Source organism: Myxine glutinosa, chromosome 6 (genome assembly GCF_964187855.1).
Source record: "Myxine glutinosa chromosome 6, kmMyxGlut1.1, whole genome shotgun sequence".
Lineage (NCBI taxonomy): Eukaryota > Metazoa > Chordata > Myxini > Myxiniformes > Myxinidae > Myxine > Myxine glutinosa.
This window is the reverse complement of record NC_136266.1, coordinates 19,693,266-19,714,218: the sequence shown is the minus strand read 5'-3', so window position 1 is coordinate 19,714,218 and position 20,953 is coordinate 19,693,266. Positions and strand designations below refer to the sequence as shown.

The 20,953-nt window shown below is 36.0% G+C and overlaps 1 protein-coding gene across 1 annotated transcript in view; it reads left to right on the top strand.

Moving 5' to 3' along the window:
- The window catches only part of LOC137429639 (integrin alpha-6), a 187,647-nt gene that overhangs the window by 68,949 nt on the left and 97,745 nt on the right, over window positions 1–20,953 (top strand). The window contains exon 2 of the mRNA XM_078779666.1: window positions 5,848–5,969. Within this exon, the coding sequence (XP_078635792.1) occupies window positions 5,848–5,969 (122 nt within the window). The remainder of the gene's footprint in view (window positions 1–5,847; window positions 5,970–20,953) is intronic.

Genomic DNA, 20,953 nt, shown 5'->3' with positions numbered 1-20,953 from the left:
ACGCTCTGTAGTAACATCAACCACTTTGACCTGTGTATAATCAATGTTGATGACAGCAGGCCAATGTAGGGGCTGTGGTGGCAAGTTGTGCCAAGTCTTGTCCATATTAGTTTAAATATTATAAAGACTTGATCGACCAAAAACCATTGTAAATTGTTGGAAAGAAAGAAAGAAAAACAGAGAGAGAGAAGGAAAACAAAACAGGAAAGCAAGAAAACATGACGTCTTCCCTTCCTATAGGAAGGGAGTATGGGACATCAAAATGATGATGAAGAAGGAAGAAAATAGCAGTAGAAGGGCAGAAGATAATACTGAGAACAATCCTGGCTGTTTCTGGTTTGCCCAGGTTTACACCTGAGCCTCCTAGTTAACGCTCTTCAAAAATTGTCCTACTCACCGACCCACCTCATGGTGCAATGTTTACTTTTAACAAGTAAGGAAGCTTTATTTTGTAGTTAAAATTGGGTTACAGAACACGTATGTTGCCAGGTGGAAAGTAGCAAAAGCACCTGCTCACCTGAGAATTGTAGATGTAATGGCATGTCTGTTGCCAGGTGGAAGGTAGCAGAAGCAACTGCTCACCTGAGAGTTGCACATGTGATGGCATGTCCATTGCCAGGTATAAGGTAGCAGAAGCACCTGCTCAACTGGGAGTTGTTTACGTGACAGCACATCCATTGATGATTCCCTGTGTTCCAGGCTCCTTGTTCTATACCTGTTTCATGTCCATTCATGATTCCCTGTGTTCCAGGCTCCTTGTTGTATACCTGATTTCATGTCCATTCATGATTACCTGTGTTCCAGGCTCCTTGTTCTATATCTGATTTCATGTCCATTCATGATTACCTGTGTTCCAGGCTCCTTGTTCTATACCTGATTTCATATCCATTCATGCTTACCTGTGTTCCAGGCTCCTTGTTCTATACCTGATTTCATGTCCATTGATGATTCCCTGTGTTCCAGGCTCCATGTTGTATACCTGATTTCATGTCCATTGATGATTCCCTGTGTTCCAGGCTCCTTGTTGTATACCTGATTTCATATCCATTCATGCTTACCTGTGTTCCAGGCTCCTTGTTCTATACCTGATTTCATGTCCATTGATGATTCCCTGTGTTCCAGGCTCCATGTTGTATACCTGATTTCATGTCCATTGATGATTCCCTGTGTTCCAGGCTCCTTGTTGTATACCTGATTTCATATCCATTCATGATTTCCTGTGTTCCAGGCTCCTTGTTGTATACCTGACTTCATGTCCATTCATGATTTCCTGTGTTCCAGGCTCCTTGTTGTATACCTGATTTCATATCCATTCATGATTCCCTGTGTTCCAGGTCCAGGCTCCTTGTTGTATACCTGATTTCATGTCCATTCATGATTCCCTGTGTTCCAGGCTCCATGTTGTATACCTGATTTCATGTCCATTGATGATTCCCTGTGTTCCAGGCTCCTTGTTGTATACCTGATTTCATGTCCATTCATGATTTCCTGTGTTCCAGGCTCCTTGTTGTATACCTGATTTCATATCCATTCATGATTCCCTGTGTTCCAGGCTCCTTGTTATATACCTGATTTCATGTCCATTAATGATTCCCTGTGTTCCTGGCTCCTTGTTCTATACCTGATTTCATGTCCATTAATGATTCCCTGTGTTCCTGGCTCCTTGTTCTATACCTGATTTCATGTCCATTAATGATTCCCTGTGTTCCAGGCTCCTTGTTCTATACCTGATTTCATATCCATTAATGATTCCCTGTGTTCCAGGCTCCTTGTTCTATACCTGATTTCATGTCCATTAATGATTCCCTGTGTTCCAGGCTCCTTGTTCTATACCTGATTTCATGTCCATTAATGATTCCCTGTGTTCCAGGCTCCTTGTTCTATACCTGATTTCATATCCATTAATGATTCCCTGTGTTCCAGGCTCCTTGTTTTATACCTGATTTCATGTCCATTAATGATTCCCTGTGTTCCAGGCTCCTTGTTCTATACCTGATTTCATGTCCATTAATGATTCCCTGTGTTCCAGGCTCCTTGTTCTATACCTGATTTCATGTCCATTAATGATTCCCTGTGTTCCAGGCTCCTTGTTCTATACCTGATTTCATGTCCATTAATGATTCCCCGTGTTCCAGGCTCCTTGTTCTATACCTGATTTCATGTCCATTAATGATTCCCTGTGTTCCAGGCTCCTTGTTCTATACCTGATTTCATGTCCATTAATGATTCCCTGTGTTCCAGGCTCCTTGTTCTATACCTGATTTCATGTCCATTAATGATTCCCCGTGTTCCAGGCTCCTTGTTCTATACCTGATTTCATGTCCATTAATGATTCCCTGTGTTCCTGGCTCCTTGTTTTATACCTGATTTCATGTCCATTAATGATTCCCTGTGTTCCAGGCTCCTTGTTCTATACCTGATTTCATGTCCATTAATGATTCCCTGTGTTCCAGGCTCCTTGTTCTATACCTGATTTCATGTCCATTAATGATTCCCTGTGTTCCTGGCTCCTTGTTCTATACCTGATTTCATGTCCATTAATGATTCCCTGTGTTCCTGGCTCCTTGTTTTATACCTGATTTCATGTTCATTGATGATTCCCCGTGTTCCAGGCTCCTTGTTGTATACCTGATTTCATGTCCATTAATGATTCCCTGTGTTCCTGGCTCCTTGTTTTATACCTGATTTCATGTCCATTAATGATTCCCTGTGTTCCAGGCTCCTTGTTCTATACCTGATTTCATGTCCATTAATGATTCCCCGTGTTCCAGGCTCCTTGTTGTATACCTGATTTCATGTCCATTAATGATTCCCTGTGTTCCAGGCTCCTTGTTCTATACCTGATTTCATGTCCATTAATGATTCCCTGTGTTCCTGGCTCCTTGTTTTATACCTGATTTCATGTTCATTGATGATTCCCCGTGTTCCTGGCTCCTTGTTTTATACCTGATTTCATGTTCATTGATGATTCCCCGTGTTCCAGGCTCCTTGTTGTATACCTGATTTCATGTCCATTAATGATTCCCTGTGTTCCTGGCTCCTTGTTTTATACCTGATTTCATGTCCATTAATGATTCCCTGTGTTCCTGGCTCCTTGTTCTATACCTGATTTCATGTCCATTAATGATTCCCTGTGTTCCTGGCTCCTTGTTTTATACCTGATTTCATGTCCATTAATGATTCCCTGTGTTCCTGGCTCCTTGTTCTATACCTGATTTCATGTCCATTAATGATTCCCTGTGTTCCTGGCTCCTTGTTTTATACCTGATTTCATGTCCATTGATGATTCCCTGTGTTCCTGGCTCCTTGTTCTATACCTGATTTCATGTCCATTAATGATTCCCTGTGTTCCTGGCTCCTTGTTTTATACCTGATTTCATGTCCATTAATGATTCCCTGTGTTCCAGGCTCCTTGTTCTATACCTGATTTCATGTCCATTAATGATTCCCCGTGTTCCAGGCTCCTTGTTGTATACCTGATTTCATGTCCATTAATGATTCCCTGTGTTCCAGGCTCCTTGTTCTATACCTGATTTCATGTCCATTAATGATTCCCTGTGTTCCTGGCTCCTTGTTTTATACCTGATTTCATGTTCATTGATGATTCCCCGTGTTCCTGGCTCCTTGTTTTATACCTGATTTCATGTTCATTGATGATTCCCCGTGTTCCAGGCTCCTTGTTCTATACCTGATTTCATGTCCATTAATGATTCCCTGTGTTCCTGGCTCCTTGTTTTATACCTGATTTCATGTCCATTAATGATTCCCTGTGTTCCTGGCTCCTTGTTCTATACCTGATTTCATGTCCATTAATGATTCCCTGTGTTCCTGGCTCCTTGTTTTATACCTGATTTCATGTCCATTAATGATTCCCTGTGTTCCTGGCTCCTTGTTGTATACCTGATTTCATGTCCATTAATGATTCCCTGTGTTCCTGGCTCCATGTTGTATACCTGATTTCATGTTCATTAATGATTCCCCGTGTTCCAGGCTCCTTGTTGTATACCTGATTTCATGTCCATTAATGATTCCCTGTGTTCCTGGCTCCTTGTTGTATACCTGATTTCATGTCCATTAATGATTCCCTGTGTTCCAGGCTCCTTGTTCTATACCTGATTTCATGTCCATTAATGATTCCCTGTGTTCCTGGCTCCTTGTTTTATACCTGATTTCATGTCCATTGATGATTCCCTGTGTTCCAGGCTCCTTGTTGTATACCTGATTTCATGTCCATTAATGATTCCCTGTGTTCCTGGCTCCATGTTGTATACCTGATTTCATGTCCATTAATGATTCCCTGTGTTCCTGGCTCCATGTTGTATACCTGATTTCATGTCCATTAATGATTCCCCGTGTTCCAGGCTCCATGTTGTATACCTGATTTCATGTCCATTAATGATTCCCCGTGTTCCAGGCTCCTTGTTGTATACCTGATTTCATGTCCATTAATGATTCCCTGTGTTCCAGGCTCCTTGTTGTATACCTGATTTCACGTCCATTAATGATTCCCTGTGTTCCAGGCTCCATGTTGTATACCTGATTTCACGTCCATTCATGATTCCCTGTGTTACAGGCTCCTTGTTAGTATACCTGATTTCACGTCCATTAATGATTCCCTGTGTTCCAGGCTCCTTGTTCTATACCTGATTTCATGTCCATTCATGATTCCCTGTGTTCCTGGCTCCTTGTTCTATACCTGATTTCATGTCCATTAATGATTCCCTGTGTTCCTGGCTCCTTGTTTTATACCTGATTTCATGTCCATTAATGATTCCCTGTGTTCCAGGCTCCTTGTTCTATACCTGATTTCATGTCCATTAATGATTCCCCGTGTTCCAGGCTCCTTGTTGTATACCTGATTTAATGTCCATTAATGATTCCCTGTGTTCCAGGCTCCTTGTTCTATACCTGATTTCATGTCCATTAATGATTCCCTGTGTTCCTGGCTCCTTGTTTTATACCTGATTTCATGTTCATTGATGATTCCCCGTGTTCCTGGCTCCTTGTTTTATACCTGATTTCATGTTCATTGATGATTCCCCGTGTTCCAGGCTCCTTGTTCTATACCTGATTTCATGTCCATTAATGATTCCCTGTGTTCCTGGCTCCTTGTTTTATACCTGATTTCATGTCCATTAATGATTCCCTGTGTTCCTGGCTCCTTGTTCTATACCTGATTTCATGTCCATTAATGATTCCCTGTGTTCCTGGCTCCTTGTTTTATACCTGATTTCATGTCCATTAATGATTCCCTGTGTTCCTGGCTCCTTGTTTTATACCTGATTTCATGTCCATTGATGATTCCCTGTGTTCCAGGCTCCTTGTTGTATACCTGATTTCATGTCCATTAATGATTCCCTGTGTTCCTGGCTCCATGTTGTATACCTGATTTCATGTCCATTAATGATTCCCTGTGTTCCTGGCTCCATGTTGTATACCTGATTTCATGTCCATTAATGATTCCCCGTGTTCCAGGCTCCATGTTGTATACCTGATTTCATGTCCATTAATGATTCCCCGTGTTCCAGGCTCCTTGTTGTATACCTGATTTCATGTCCATTAATGATTCCCTGTGTTCCAGGCTCCTTGTTGTATACCTGATTTCACGTCCATTAATGATTCCCTGTGTTCCAGGCTCCATGTTGTATACCTGATTTCACGTCCATTCATGATTCCCTGTGTTACAGGCTCCTTGTTAGTATACCTGATTTCACGTCCATTAATGATTCCCTGTGTTCCAGGCTCCTTGTTCTATACCTGATTTCATGTCCATTCATGATTCCCTGTGTTCCAGGCTCCTTGTTTTATACCTGATTTCACGTCCATTCATGATTCCCTGTGTTCCAGGCTCCTTGTCGGCGCCCCCAAAGGAAACGATCAGTTGAACCCGAACTTGAACAACACTGGTTCTCTCTTTTCTTGCGCTATCAGCAGCGACCACAATGACTGCAAGCTGGTGCAGAACATCGGTAATGTTTGTTAAAATCGGGCTGCACACTCTATTGGGAAAATTTATTGGAGAGTTAAATGTGGAGGACTTCCTCCTAATTTATGCTTCTTTATGAGGTGAGAAAAAAACAAAAATAAAAAGTCAAGGTTTGGAATTCCACAAGTAATTGTACAAGGCATAAAATTAGGCCTACCTTCATGGAGCTTGAGGTCCTGAGGTCGAGCCACAGCCCTGCCAAGATAACACTCGTGGGTTGACCCTCATCCTTCTGAGGTTCGGAATAACGAGTACCACCTTGCTGTGGATAAACCAGTTGAGTATCCGGTAATTGAGTGGTGACCATCGAAGATTGTGACACCTGCATATCCACTGAAACGGCCTGACCAGCCTTATGTACCTGGTGGCATGAGGAAAATCATCCATTTGTATGCAATAGCTGTCCACTGTTCACAAATCAACTCTCTCACTTTGGGGACCATCTAATTATTACGTATACAAATATCGGGAAATGTTGAGACCCCCGCCGACACTCCCCGTTCTCCCTTCACCCCACCCCCACCCCTCCCACACGCATGCGCAGTATGCATGTTGAATTAGGTAATTATAATATAGTAAATTTGCTGGAATGACATCAGTAGTGTATATATGTTGCTTCTGGGACACTCTCATTTTCCCATTGACTTACATGTTAATTTTTCCCCTCTAGTGTAGCAGCAGAGCAAACCTGTTGTGCATTTTGTGATACAAGCACCAAATTTGGCACAAATGTGCATTAATATGTTGCGAACATTTTCAGATATTGGGCCACTTGAAATTCCGTAATTTTTTTTTTCAATTTTTTTCAAATTTCGTAATTTCAAATTTTTCGGGTGACACCGTCACAATTTCGGTCTTCGAGGCCGGCCGATATAGTGGGGCGGCTTAGCCCAAATATTCAAAAGAATTGTGCATTTTGTGATACAAGCACCAAATTTGGCACAAATGTACATTAATATGTTGCGAACATTGTGTGGTCAGCAATGAAGACGAGAGTCTGAATTACATGTATGCAAAAGACCTTGTGAACCAGTGAAGCAAATACACGGGTAAGCATGAATTAAATCTAGGGCATGATATAATTTCCATGATGTTTACCTCTACACTCAATGGTGGAAGGAGGTAATGTTTTGATCCCAGCTTGTCTGTATGTCTGTTTGTCTGTTAGTCCACAAAATTCCAGACAAAGCTTGTAGTAGTGGTAGTTGTAGTGGTAGTGGTGATAACAGAAATTGTTATATAGAACTGAACTTATATTATTATTATATGCAGAAAATAACTTCATTTCTATATGCCCTGCAGTGGACAGGTTAATTGGTTTATGCACTGAAGGGGTCACCCTGGTGTGCACTGCTGTGTTCTGCCTCACTGAGTTGTTCAGGTATGATGTACTCAGCACAAGCTTCCGGTCGGCCCGGAGGTGGGGGTGCGGGGCCTGTCACGGAACGTCAAAACAAACGGCCTGCCGGGGCCGCCCAAAAGTCGGGCGTGAGGGGCGCGTCCACTAATGGAACGCCTCTCGCTTCCCAGATCGAGGGCCACGTGGTCAGGAGAACCTCGTCCCTTCCGGTCACACTTTGCCTATCGGCCGGCCTCGAAGACCGAAATTGTGACGGTGTCACCCGAAAAATTTGAAATTACGAAATTTGAAAAAATTTGAAAAAAAAAATCACGGAATTTCAAGTGGCCCAATATCTGAAAATGTTCGCAACATATTAATGTACATTTGTGCCAAATTTGGTGCTTGTTTCACAAAATGCACAATTCTTTTGAATATTTGGGCTAAGCCGCCCCACTACTCCCTCATTGCCCCTAAACACCTCTATTTCTCTCACCCTGTTCTTTACGAACCTTCTAACCTTTTGACATGTTATCCTTATTCATTAGACCACTTAAACAATGGTCCTTCTGTGTGAACCTGTGATCCTTCTGACCTTATGGACCTTTTAACCTTTTACTCTTAATATCATCTGGTGAAGCATCTTTGGCCCACTCAAACAACGACCCTACAAATATTTGTTTATGCGTGGGAAATAATTTAATTCTCTTGCCACTCTCTTCACCATCTAATATATTAACAAAAAATATGTTTGAGTTTGGTTCTTTATTAAGATATTTTAACTGAGCTAAGATAAAATGGTAAACCTCCCTCAATGTTCTTGTTTGAGCGCCTCCAGTGCCACATACCATTTTAAAATTAAAGTATATATTTTCCTGACAACCATCAAAGTTTTCCGTCCACTCAAAAATATTTCCATCTTTTTTACCCAATTCACCGGTATTTAAATTAATTCTCTTATTTGTTTTGTAAATTGTTTTACCAGTTGTCTTTTCAATTATACCTATTTGATATTTTTCACATTCGTTATGTTTACCATTTATATGCCAAGGTTGATTACACCTCCACTCTTTAGTCTTAGTGGGGTGGCTTAGCCCAAATATTCAAAAGAATTGTGCATTTTGTGATACAAGCACCAAATTTGGCACAAATGTACATTAATATGTTGCGAACATTTTCAGATATTGGGCCACTTGAAATTCCGTAATTTTTTTTTTCAAATTTTTTCAAATTTCGTAATTTCAAATTTTTCGGGTGACACCGTCACAATTTCGGTCTTCGAGGCCGGCCGATAGGCAAAGTGTGACCGGAAGGGACGAGGTTCTCCTGACCACGTGGCCCTCGATCTGGGAAGCGAGAGGCGTTCCATTAGTGGACGCGCCCCTCACGCCCGACTTTTGGGCGGCCCCGGCAGGCCGTTTGTTTTGACGTTCCGTGACAGGCCCCGCACCCCCACCTCCGGGCCGACCGGAAGCTTGTGCTGAGTACATCATACCTGAACAACTCAGTGAGGCAGAACACAGCAGTGCACACCAGGGTGACCCCTTCAGTGCATAAACCAATTAACCTGTCCACTGCAGGGCATATAGAAATGAAGTTATTTTCTGCATATAATAATAATATAAGTTCAGTTCTATATAACAATTTCTGTTATCACCACTACCACTACAACTACCACTACTACAAGCTTTGTCTGGAATTTTGTGGACTAACAGACAAACAGACATACAGACAAGCTGGGATCAAAACATTACCTCCTTCCACCATTGAGTGTAGAGGTAAACATCATGGAAATTATATCATGCCCTAGATTTAATTCATGCTTACCCGTGTATTTGCTTCACTGGTTCACAAGGTCTTTTGCATACATGTAATTCAGACTCTCGTCTTCATTGCTGACCACACAATGTTCGCAACATATTAATGTACATTTGTGCCAAATTTGGTGCTTGTATCACAAAATGCACAATTCTTTTGAATATTTGGGCTAAGCCGCCCCACTATATCGGCCGGCCTCGAAGACCGAAATTGTGACGGTGTCACCCGAAAAATTTGAAATTACGAAATTTGAAAAAATTTGAAAAAAAAAATTACGGAATTTCAAGTGGCCCAATATCTGAAAATGTTCGCAACATATTAATGTACATTTGTGCCAAATTTGATGCTTGTATCACAAAATGCACAACAGGTTTGCTATGCTGCTACACTATCTGGTTGGTACTTGGTTCTATCATTTATATAATAGTAAAAAAGGCGGCGGTAGCCCGTTAAAATCCCTAACCCCCCTTTTTAACTTATCACTTATATACTTATATAACCATAAGGGAGACTATCAATTCCATTTTCTAAAATAAACCTCTTATCATCAAAAGCCCCCAATGCTTTCTTATTCACCTCTTCTGAATATAATTTATGTTTATAACTTCTTATTCCATGAATCTTTCTAAACTCTTCTTTCTTTGTTGTTAAACAGTTATAATAATCCTTAAAGTTTATTGTTTCTTTAATAACATTTTTCTTTACACCTTTTAACTTCTTATCAGTCTTTTCGACGTTATTCACAATGTATTTATAAGCATAAGCCTTAGACCTCAATCCCACAAATTCACTCATGACATTTCCCCCTAATTCATCCTTAAACTTTCCAATCACCTTTTTATTTTTAGAAGAGAACAACTCACTCTCTGGACTGTAATTACTAGTGTCATAGATATTAATGTCCTTTTTCATGTCTGAATAAACATCATCAGTATTAATTTGCAAAATAAAACTATCTGTATCCATATAAAGTAGATTAACATCATTTTGATATTTCTTCCTCAAGTTATTATAAAAGTAATCATACATTAATGACTTTGATAAATCAAGAATTGATGTTCCAATATAAATAGGTTTGTTCATTTCAATACTCTCTTTAATCAAATGGATCGCACAAAAGTTCTCAGTAAAGACCTCAGCTCGAGTAAAACTCGGTCTATTAATTAATTTTGATGCTTGTTCCCAAGATGTTGATAGTCTGATATTTTGTCTTTTCCTCACATTTTCCATGGTCTTACCAAAGACCGCATTATTCATCAATTTATAAAAGTCTTTCTCAAAATCTGTTTTTGACTCTGTTCTTCTTTGTGTATTAAAATCAATGTACCCCTTTAACCAATGACTTTGATTGAACTTTAGAACCCTATGGATCTTCTCTATTCTTAGACCTTTTGATAAATATTGTCGCAAATTTCTTTGGTGTAGAACATAATTTTTCTTTATATATAATGTAGTAAGTAATTTTTCTGTTGATTCACCTATATTAAATGATTGTTGATAATCACTTAACCACTCCTTCTTTGGACTTTCCTTTTCACAAGCAAATGGGAGATCTTTGTGTAGGTTATGAAGTTCCTCTGGATATTTCAAATTGACCTCAAAATAATAACCAACCTTTGAATCATCCTATTCTTTTTGTGTAGAGATACATACATCTTGTAAAACCTTTTTGTAATCTTTTTCCTTTACCCATCTAAGTTTTCCATAAGGAAGAGCCTGAGACATTGCCCAGCCATACAGGTTGTTCGCATCATAATACATCAAGTAGGAGCTCTCTACCGATGGATCATAATTTGGAATGTACTTGTTATTTGCTTTAGCATATCTCTTTGAACAGACTTGTGAAATTCCTCCTCTCTTTGCCTTTTCAATCATCAAAAGCATATCAACATCGGTTATCAAATCCAAAGCTTGTTTTGTCATTTTTAACATCGCGCTCCAAGCCAATCCAGGAGCAGTGTAATAGTGAGCAGGATCCAATCCATATCCAGAATGACAGATTGTTCTGAAAGCCTCAAACACATCAGCCAACAAAAGCACATCAGTTTTGAGGTACAAATCGTGATACTCACCAAGATTCTTAATGTTATATTTTTTCCAAACATTTTGTGCGTGTACATAATCTTTATCAGATATATGACTATTATTTAATTTGTTATAGAAATTATCTTTTAAAGGAAGTTGTGTTTCATTGAATCTCTCAAATGAGTCCATATAGTCATAGAGGTAAATTCCCTTTTGTGTTAGAAAATCTTTATCTAAAAAATACTCTGAAAGACATGGAAACTCTTTTAGATTTTGAACCAAGTTAGCCAATGGACTTGCCATGAATTTAAATGTATCAAGAAATCTGATATGAGTAATAGGAGATGTGTGAATTGTTTTTGTGAATGAAATGTATTTCTGATCCGTGTTTGGAATTGCTGAGATACTTCCAGAAGTCTTTGAGAGTTCCTTGATAAATAGATGTGTATCATAATGAGCGTTGTTATGAAGAAAGACAGGAATGAAAGAGGGGAGTTGATAATTAATATTACAACTTTGATGAGCCGGACCTCTATATTTACCAGTGAGATGACAATGGTCTCTAACCTTTAGACCTTTACCAATTTTCTCCTCACAAATATGACAGACATTGTTTTTTATAAATTCTCTTTTTTCTTTACTTGTTAAGGACATTGGTTTATTGGTTTCTCTCATTATCTTGGTTAATCGAACACAGTCTTTTTCTAGTCGTTTCACAAACTCCTCTGGGGTATTTGAGCCTCTATACATCTCTAACTTGTTATATTTATCACCAACAGATGATTTGATATAATAACAAAAACCACAAGGAGTATGTTTTTGATATTTATTTGTGTATGATTCTTTTGGATCTGGAGAAGCAGTATCAATTTTTTCTAAAATACTTTCAAAATCAGCATATATAACAAATGGATGTTTTATTGTTTTCTTTTCATCTTTGAATGTGATCTTTGAGCCTTTTTTAGGCATGTTGATTACCGTTGATTTATGTTCACCACAATAATTTGAATGTTTATCTAATCTTTCTTGTGTATGGAAGAAGTTAAGACAACGCATACAAATATACATTTTATTTGTTCTTTTACATACTTGTGGTTTTATTAATTTTGTAATATCTTTGATAGTCCCTGGTGTTGGGCTAGCGGCTAGGGTGCCGGCTTAGGATCCTAGGATCCTGGGTTCGAATCCCGGTCAATCGCTGAATTAACGCCAGGGGGTTGACTCAGCCTGTCATCCTTCCGAGGTCGGCAAATTGAGTACCAGTTCACTGGTAATTCCCTGCTTGTCGTTAAAGGCGGCAAAAAGGGTTGGCGTCAGGAAGGGCATCCGGCCGTAAAACATTGCTTCAAAAAGGGGACCGAAAAACAACAACAACCACAGTTCCAGAAAAAGGCCAACCCCCGCTTGCGGGGAAAAATGGCCTCTAAAAGGTGGTTTTGATGTATGTATAATGTGAATTTTCCTCTGAATTAAAATATAGAAGATTAATATGAGTTTGTTTACAATTGTCAGAAAGCTTTAAAACCTGAATGTTGTTTGTTTCTGTTAGACCATAAACATTAACTGATAAATTATTCATCTTTTCAAATTTAGGAATATCATTTAAAGTCATCGGAAACTTTAGATCTTTCGTATTTAATGTATTCTCATATTTTTTATAATGAGATACTCTTTCATCATGAAAATGTGGAGGATGTAAGTGTGCTAAAATAGACCAGAGAAAACATTTATTGTCTTTATTTTTGATATTGATAACTGCTTTTCTATTTTTGATAACACTGGGTAAATCAATGTAAGAAGAAGCTTTTAGAGGATCTGATTTTAGAATATGAATGTCTATGTAAATAATTTTTCCTATATTGAATCCACTTCCTACGATTGAATTATCCACATCTTGCTCTTGTTTAATAAGTTCATCATAGACTCCTGATGTTTTAAAATCTTGATATGAAGATATAAAGTGTGGCTCAGTTCTCATGTATGGTGTATCTATAACTCCTTTATCCTTTGTCATTTCTAATTTTACCCCCATATAAAATTTAAGTGGTTTCATTTCTTTTAGTGTTTTTTCAATCAATGTTTGAACAGCAGGTTTGACTATTTCTACAGCATCAACTAAAGACTTTGGTTCGGGAGGTTTGAAGTTAAAGATTCGAATCCTGATATGTCTTTTGAAAGCACCATCAGTATTTTTAATAGTAAACAATTTTGACAAGTGTTTGTTAGTTTTAAGATGGGCTTTAAATCCCTTCTTGAGGATGGTTGTTTTACAGACCTTACAATGTTTTGTTTTAGGTGGAAGAGGGGAAAGTTTGTTAAGAATGTTGTATGTATGTTTTGCGGTGAGAATATGTTGTTTATAATATTTTACTTCCTTCTCGCAAGTATCACAATAAACCATATTTATAGCGTGAGAAAACGTGGTGTTTTATATATATCACTGTGCTTAAAATAAAACACTTTTGAGCTTTACAGCTCCGTTTTATATATATCGCTGTGCTTAAACTAAAACACTTTTTCACTCAGAATCATCTAAGTCATAACTATCACATGAATACTCAGAATCATACTCAGAGTCATCAATAAAGCTACTCTCATAACTATCATTTGAGCACAAACTATTAGTATCATAACTATCATCTGTGTTCAATGAAATACTATCATCACCATCGTCCGAGTTCAATGAAATACTATCATCACTATCGTCCGAGTTCAATGAAATAGTAAAATCTTCACTGCTGTAATGACTCATATTTAATTAGCAGAAAAAACCTTTCCATCTATACCAATATACTTTCTTTCATTAACGGATTCAATCTCTACATTTTTAATATCAAAAGTTATCTTTAAATAATCTCTAACTATCATAGAACGAAATGACATTTCACCAGAAATATTAACATCATTCATTTTACTTAGATCTACACCCTTTGGATTATTAAAGTAAATACAAATTTCTCCACGAGTATTGTTGATGGTCTTATCATTCTTTTTCAAAGTATCGTGGTCAATCACTTTTTCAAGCTTTGAATAAATTGCCAGGAGTAGAGGAGAAACTTTTGTTAGATTTACTTTAATGGATGTCTTTCCAGGTATAGTTAGAGCTCTTCCTTTAAATGAAATAGAGGGGCTCATGTTATTTTCCATAACTGGTTTTACCCAAAAATTTCCATATTTATCTTTGTTCAATTTAACATCTTTGACATATTTTTCTATATCTTTCACCGAAGTAGAGATTGATTGAAATTTGTCTTTTGTGCTTTGAAACATTGTATTTATTAATGAATAAACTTGCATTTAGTTTAAGTAAAAATTTACCACATAAATATGATAAGTTCTGAAGGATATTTAGAATTTCCAGACTCTCCATATGATAAATTAGAGAATTGTCCGGCTTGTGATAGAGTGGGGCTTAATGATGAGGATTCATATAAACAATGTTTATTCTGTGATTATATTCTAATTAATGATAATAAGAAATATAAAAAAACATATAACTCTTTTAAATTAGAACCAAAAATGAATTACTTTACAAGATTAATAAGAGAGATGAATGTTAAGCATTATGGTGATAATACACCATTTCTTACAAGGAAAGAGACTCTTTGTATTGAGGAAATGTATAAGGGTTTAATGATATTTATTATTCAAAATAATTTTAATGGAAATGTTAATACAAGATACTACATAAATAAAATAATGAATTATTTTGAAATTAAACCCGAACTCAGGATAAAATATAGAGTTTCTAAAATAGCTCAAAAAAAGTTGGATGACTTGTTTTCCAAATATATAAATGAATGATTTTTTACCCGTTTGGGAAAATAAGATAAAATTTAATAACCATAAAAACATTCCAAATTCATTGAGATGTCTAATAGTTGGTTCAAGCGGATGTGGAAAAACCTGTTTGCTTTTAAAGATGCTCCTTACCCCCAACTTTTTAGATTATGATAATTTAATAATTTTTACGAAGTCAAGTTTTCAACCCGAGTATCAACTACTCTCACAGGGTTTTAATGCAGGTCTTAAAAAGGAAGACATTATCGGTTTATTTAAACTTCAAAACAAACTAAATGATTATAACATTGAGGATATAATACAACTATTTTGTGATACACAGAAACCTAAACCAAAACCCATAACTTGTATTCTCAGTGATAATACGGATGATATACCTTCACCTCAAGATTTAGATAAATCAAAAAAGAACCTCGTCATCTTTGATGATTGTGTTAATGAGAGAAACCAAAACAGTAATGGATAGCTACTATACAAGAGGGAGACATTCTTCTTGTAATTGTATTTATCTTAGTCAGTCATATTTTCAACTCCCTCGACGCTCAATAAGAAACAATGCTAATACTTTTATTTTATTTAAGTTAAATTCAATAGATGTAAATAATTTTTGGAGAGATAATTGCTCTACGTTATGTAGTAAAAAAGAATTTGAAAATTATATGAAACACACGATTGGAAAATATAAATATATTGTTGTGAAACAAGATGAGATATTAAAGGATGTATTTTTATTTTAAACATAATTACATATATAAATGACAACAATTATTATTAACCTTGTGGGTAAATCTGCTTCTGGAAAGAACTTTCATAAATCTAAACTCTTGAATAGTAAAAATGAAAAGATTGTAAGTTTTTAAAAAAAACACCCTATGATTCGTTTTGTGAGTACTACAACCAGAGCAAAGCGACCAGGAGAAGTAGAAGGGAAAGATTATTACTACATTTCAATGGAGGAACATATGCGATTGAAGAACGAAGGTCAAATATTTGAGGAGGTCTCTCTTGGTTCTACAAAATATTCACATTGTAAGAGTGAGTTAAATAAAGTAAAATCTAATGGTCTTGGGATTTTAGAAACTAATCCTGAAGGAATGAGACAAATTATTAAACAATTGTGTGGTGATGGAGTTAAGATTTTATCATTCGGTTTTGATATCGATGAGGAGACTCAACGCAAACGTATGAAAAGCAGAGATACAAGTATTAGTGAAGAAGAAATAACAACTCGTATTAATACCAATAAAGAATTTGATGAAATATTTAAAGAAAAAGATTTATTTCAACACATTTACTATAATGATGAAGAAAAGGAAAATTTTCCCATTGACCTATACAATTCATTAAATGATATTTTTCAATACTAAATGAATGCTGAAGAAAGAGCAAGAAAGTTTAAGGAACATCAAGAGTTGGTTTCAAAAGTTGTAAAGCAACAGGAAGAGATAAAGAAGAAACGGAGACAGAAACTAACTGGTGAAGAAGCCTTTGAAAGAAAACAAGAGAAATTTTTTAAACCGCTTTTAAAAACTCAACACTCTACAGTTCCCACGGTAGAATTTACTCCGAAAAAACTTCAAATGCTCAAAGATTTTAGTCAGATAACAAAACAAGAACTTGGAAAATTACAATATGATGATGAAGGATTATTTCGGAAACTTGAGGAGGTAAATCAACCACCTAATTATGTTGTGGAAGCTCTTCAAAACAATGAATATTCGGCGGGTTCAAAAACCAGAGCAGGTCTCATTCCAACAGAAGAACCAGCAGTGTTTCATCTTGTGGAAGAAAAGGTATTGATATTTAATGATGAATTGATGTTCTTGAGTTCTACTCAGCCAAATGTTAAATTAACTCCAAGATTAATGTTTCTTCTAACAAACCCCGGATTCAGCGGTTCAAAATATTTTGAGGAACCACTTGATATGGAAAGAGAGGAAGATAGGGTATATATTGAGTTGCTAAATGCACTTGATTATGGAGTTTCTGTTGCTGGTAAAAGTAAGAAGAATGAGAAGGAGAAACATATTATTGATGCTTTAAGTAAGCTTGGTTCGGGTGTTAGTTTTCTTCCAAATGACCCATCACAATTAGTTAATAGGCTATTATTGTTGTTAGGTAGTAAGAAGGCTGGAAACAACAATTGTTTTAATGAATCCTCAGCCATTTTAGATCAGTTGATGAACATGAAAATAATTAATAAATGTCAATACAAAGATATTTTATTAGATATTAAATAAGATGAGAAGCACAATTCTTAGTTTTAATTTCACAACGAGCGATTACACAGCTTCATTCCCTTACCCACTACAACTTGACCCCCTTACCTCATATGAGGCATCTTTGTTGTCAATGGAAACTTACAATACCCTTTTTAATATCACAGAGAAAAACAACAAGTTTAGTTATAATCCAGGAAGTGGATATAAAACTATAACCGTTTCACCTGGAGCTTACGAGATTTCTCAAATATCTTCAGAAGTCTCTCGCCTTATGAAAGAAAAAGGTGATGAACCAAAAAATATTGTAATAGATATTCAAAAACACACTTCAAAATCAACTATTAAACTTAAAAATAATTATAAAGTTGATTTCACGATTGAAAATTCGTTTAGAGAGCTATTGGGTTTCTCTTCAAAAAAGATTGAAAATAACGGGACGTTTTACAGTGATAATGTTATCCAAATATCCTCCGGTATAAATTCAGTATTAATTCATTGTGATTTGATTGATGGTGCTTATAACGATGGAATAAGAACAAATACAATATTTTCATTCAGTGCATACTCAACCCCGATTGGTTATAAATTTAATATGGAACCAAAAAATCTTGTCTATTTACCTGTGTCAGGAAAAACCATATACAGAGTAAATTTTAGGATAACCGACCAAGATAATCGTATGATATCCTTTAATGATGAAATTATATCCATCAGAATTCACCTACGTGAAGTTTTTCAATAAATAAATAATGGTTATTGTGAGAAAACATGAGTTGAGAAAATATAAAATAATTACAGGTGAGGGCATGTACCTTTCACCATACTATACAAGGTATGTGGGTAAAGGATACTATAAACCTAAGAGACAACGAGGTGTAGGTCATCAATTTTGAAATAAAGGAGATGGGATAATTGATACTCTAATGGGTATTGGTTCAACCATCCTTAAACATAAAGACCTAATTGGTTCAACTGCTTCTGCCGTGGGCTCCGTTGCGGGTGCTATAAAGAGTATAAAAGATGCTCAAAAGGAGTCTCATAAATTACAAGCAATCAAAGAAATAAAAAAAGGTAAAACTCAACTATCTTCACAAGAACGACAAAAAATCATTAAAATACTTGGGTCAGGGTTTCAACGATTTTAATACTATATAAATACAAGTATGGAAGCGATTGATAGTATCTATGATTTGGATGATACAATTATCATTTCAAACTCCACAAAAAAGGAAGACTATTTTAAGGTAAATGCTATAACAGGAACAGACTGGATTTCAAACGGAACAAAAAGTTTTGAAATAAATAATCAACAAACCTACTTGAATATAGCTGATAGTTTCTTGCTGTGTAAATTTAAATTCACTAAGGCTGCGAATAATACTAATGCTACACTCGTAAATGATTTCTTCTGGAAAATGTTTGATAGTGTTCGCCTGTATATTGGAACACAAGAGGTTGAAGCGGTTGATTATGTCTCTGCTACATCTGAAATGATGAAATTTACACTATATTCGTTTGGTGATAGAATGGGTAAGGGAGCTGTTGAAGGTTTTATTCCTGATATGTCAACGGGTACAAACACAGACCCTGGTTATAGTCAAAGGAAGGCAATGTATAATGATGACACAAAACCAGAGAATAGTTTTACCGTAGCAGTACCTCTGAAAGGTATATTTGGATTTTGTGATTATGACAAAGTTTTGTATGGTCTTAAAATTAGATTTCAACTACAAAGGAATGATAATGTAAATAGGTTGCTTTTTGGGGTTGAAAATGCTTTTGGAGACAACAATAAATTTGTTATTAATGATTTGTGTTGGTATATCAGTGAATATACTCCTAATCTTAAAACGGAAGAGATGTTAAATAGAAGACTTAACTCAAAGAAACCGCTAAATGTATCATACCTTAAAAGAAGATGTCAACACGTTAAACTGGAACACACTACCTACACTTGGAATTTGGGTGTTCTTCAAGGAAAGCCACGATACCTCTGGCTCCTTTTTAAAAAACCAGATGGAGAGGACGGTACTAATAAGAATAATGCGCTGAGTGATAATGCTAAGGTGAAACAACTTCGGGTTTCTCTTGATGGCACATTTTATCCGCGAGATAGATTGGAAATTGATTGGGAAAAAAATGATTATGCGGAAGCCTACAAGTCCTACCAAAAGGTGTGTGAAAGTAATGGTAATAATGATCCTATTTTGGATATGGTTGCGTTTCAAAAACTTTATACAATCTACGCAAATGACCTGAGTTCTCAAAAGGAAACTATAAAGTCTAATCGAGTGGATACTTCTCTATACATTGAAAGAGGGGAGAGTGAAGAGGTTAATGCATATTGTTTGCTTTTGGAGGAAACAGAATTACAGATTAATACAGATAATGGTGTTATGATTAATATCACATAGGTTTTTTCTCATAAATAAATGGTTGGGGTATATGTTAATCAAATCAATCTTAATAAATTAACATCTTGTATTCAAAATCAAAAGCCTTGTATTATTAATGTTAATACAATTCAAAGAAAAGGACCTGTAAGAATTGATGTTTTACTCACACACACACAAGTAAAAACACTAAATGATGTTGGATCTCTTAAAATTAAAATGACGAAACCTATGTTAAAGAAATATTCAATAGACGAGTCAAGAGGAGGATTTCTCCCGTTTCTAATTCCTTTATTTGCTGGTTTAAGTGCGGCGGGAGCATTGACTGGTGGTATTTCAGCAGCGGTAAAAACTGCTAACGAAAGGAAGGCACAACTAAAAGCTCAAAAAGAATTGGAAAGACATAACAAGGAGTTGGAGAAACAAATTAGTGGAAGTGGTGTAATTGTAGATTTTGCTCAAAAACTTGAAAGTCTACCTGATAAAGCTAGATTGTTGGTTAGAGATATGCTTTCCTCTATCGCTCAAGTGGGTGTTAAACTAACTAAACAGGGTAATGGATTGTATCTTTCTCATAAATAAATGGATAAATGGTTTAAACAATTTGGAAAGAATACAACGTCAAATATAGAACTTACTAAGTATTGTAAAACACTAAAAATTGATAATGTGGTTATTTGTATGAGAGATGAATTAATACATATAAATAAGAATACAAAGAATATTATTATGAATTTAGACACACAGAATGGTTCTCATTGGGTTTGTATTCATAATAGTCAGGATAAATATTATTTTGATAGTTATGGTATGCCACCACCTGTTGAAGTAATACAATTCTTACAGAATGGTGTTTATCAAACATTTCAAGTTCAAGAAATTAATTCTAAATGTTGTGGTCAATTATGTTTATATGTATTATTTCAACTCAACAATAATGAAAATTTTTATGATATCATTTTAAATCTAATATAAATGACTTATGTTGGAAAAGATGGTTCTATCTTTGGAAAATCCTCTCAGGATATTGATTTATCAAATTATTATACAAAGGCACAGGCTGAACGACAAAAATATAGTGTAAGTAAAAATATTAATATGAAGAATACTTATAAATTAATCAATTATCCAAACCCTACAGATGCAAATGACTTAATTAGATTTAGTGATTTATCACAATATATATTTTTAAAGAAAACAGCACGTTTTGTTAAACAAGTAAAATTTACAACCACAACACCTGGTTATACTGACCATACACCTTTCCTCATTGAATTTAACTACCTGCTTACAATTGAATTTTATAAAGAAGGACATATAGTTAATATGCGAATTAATAAATGGGGGTACGATATGCCTGATTTAGGGT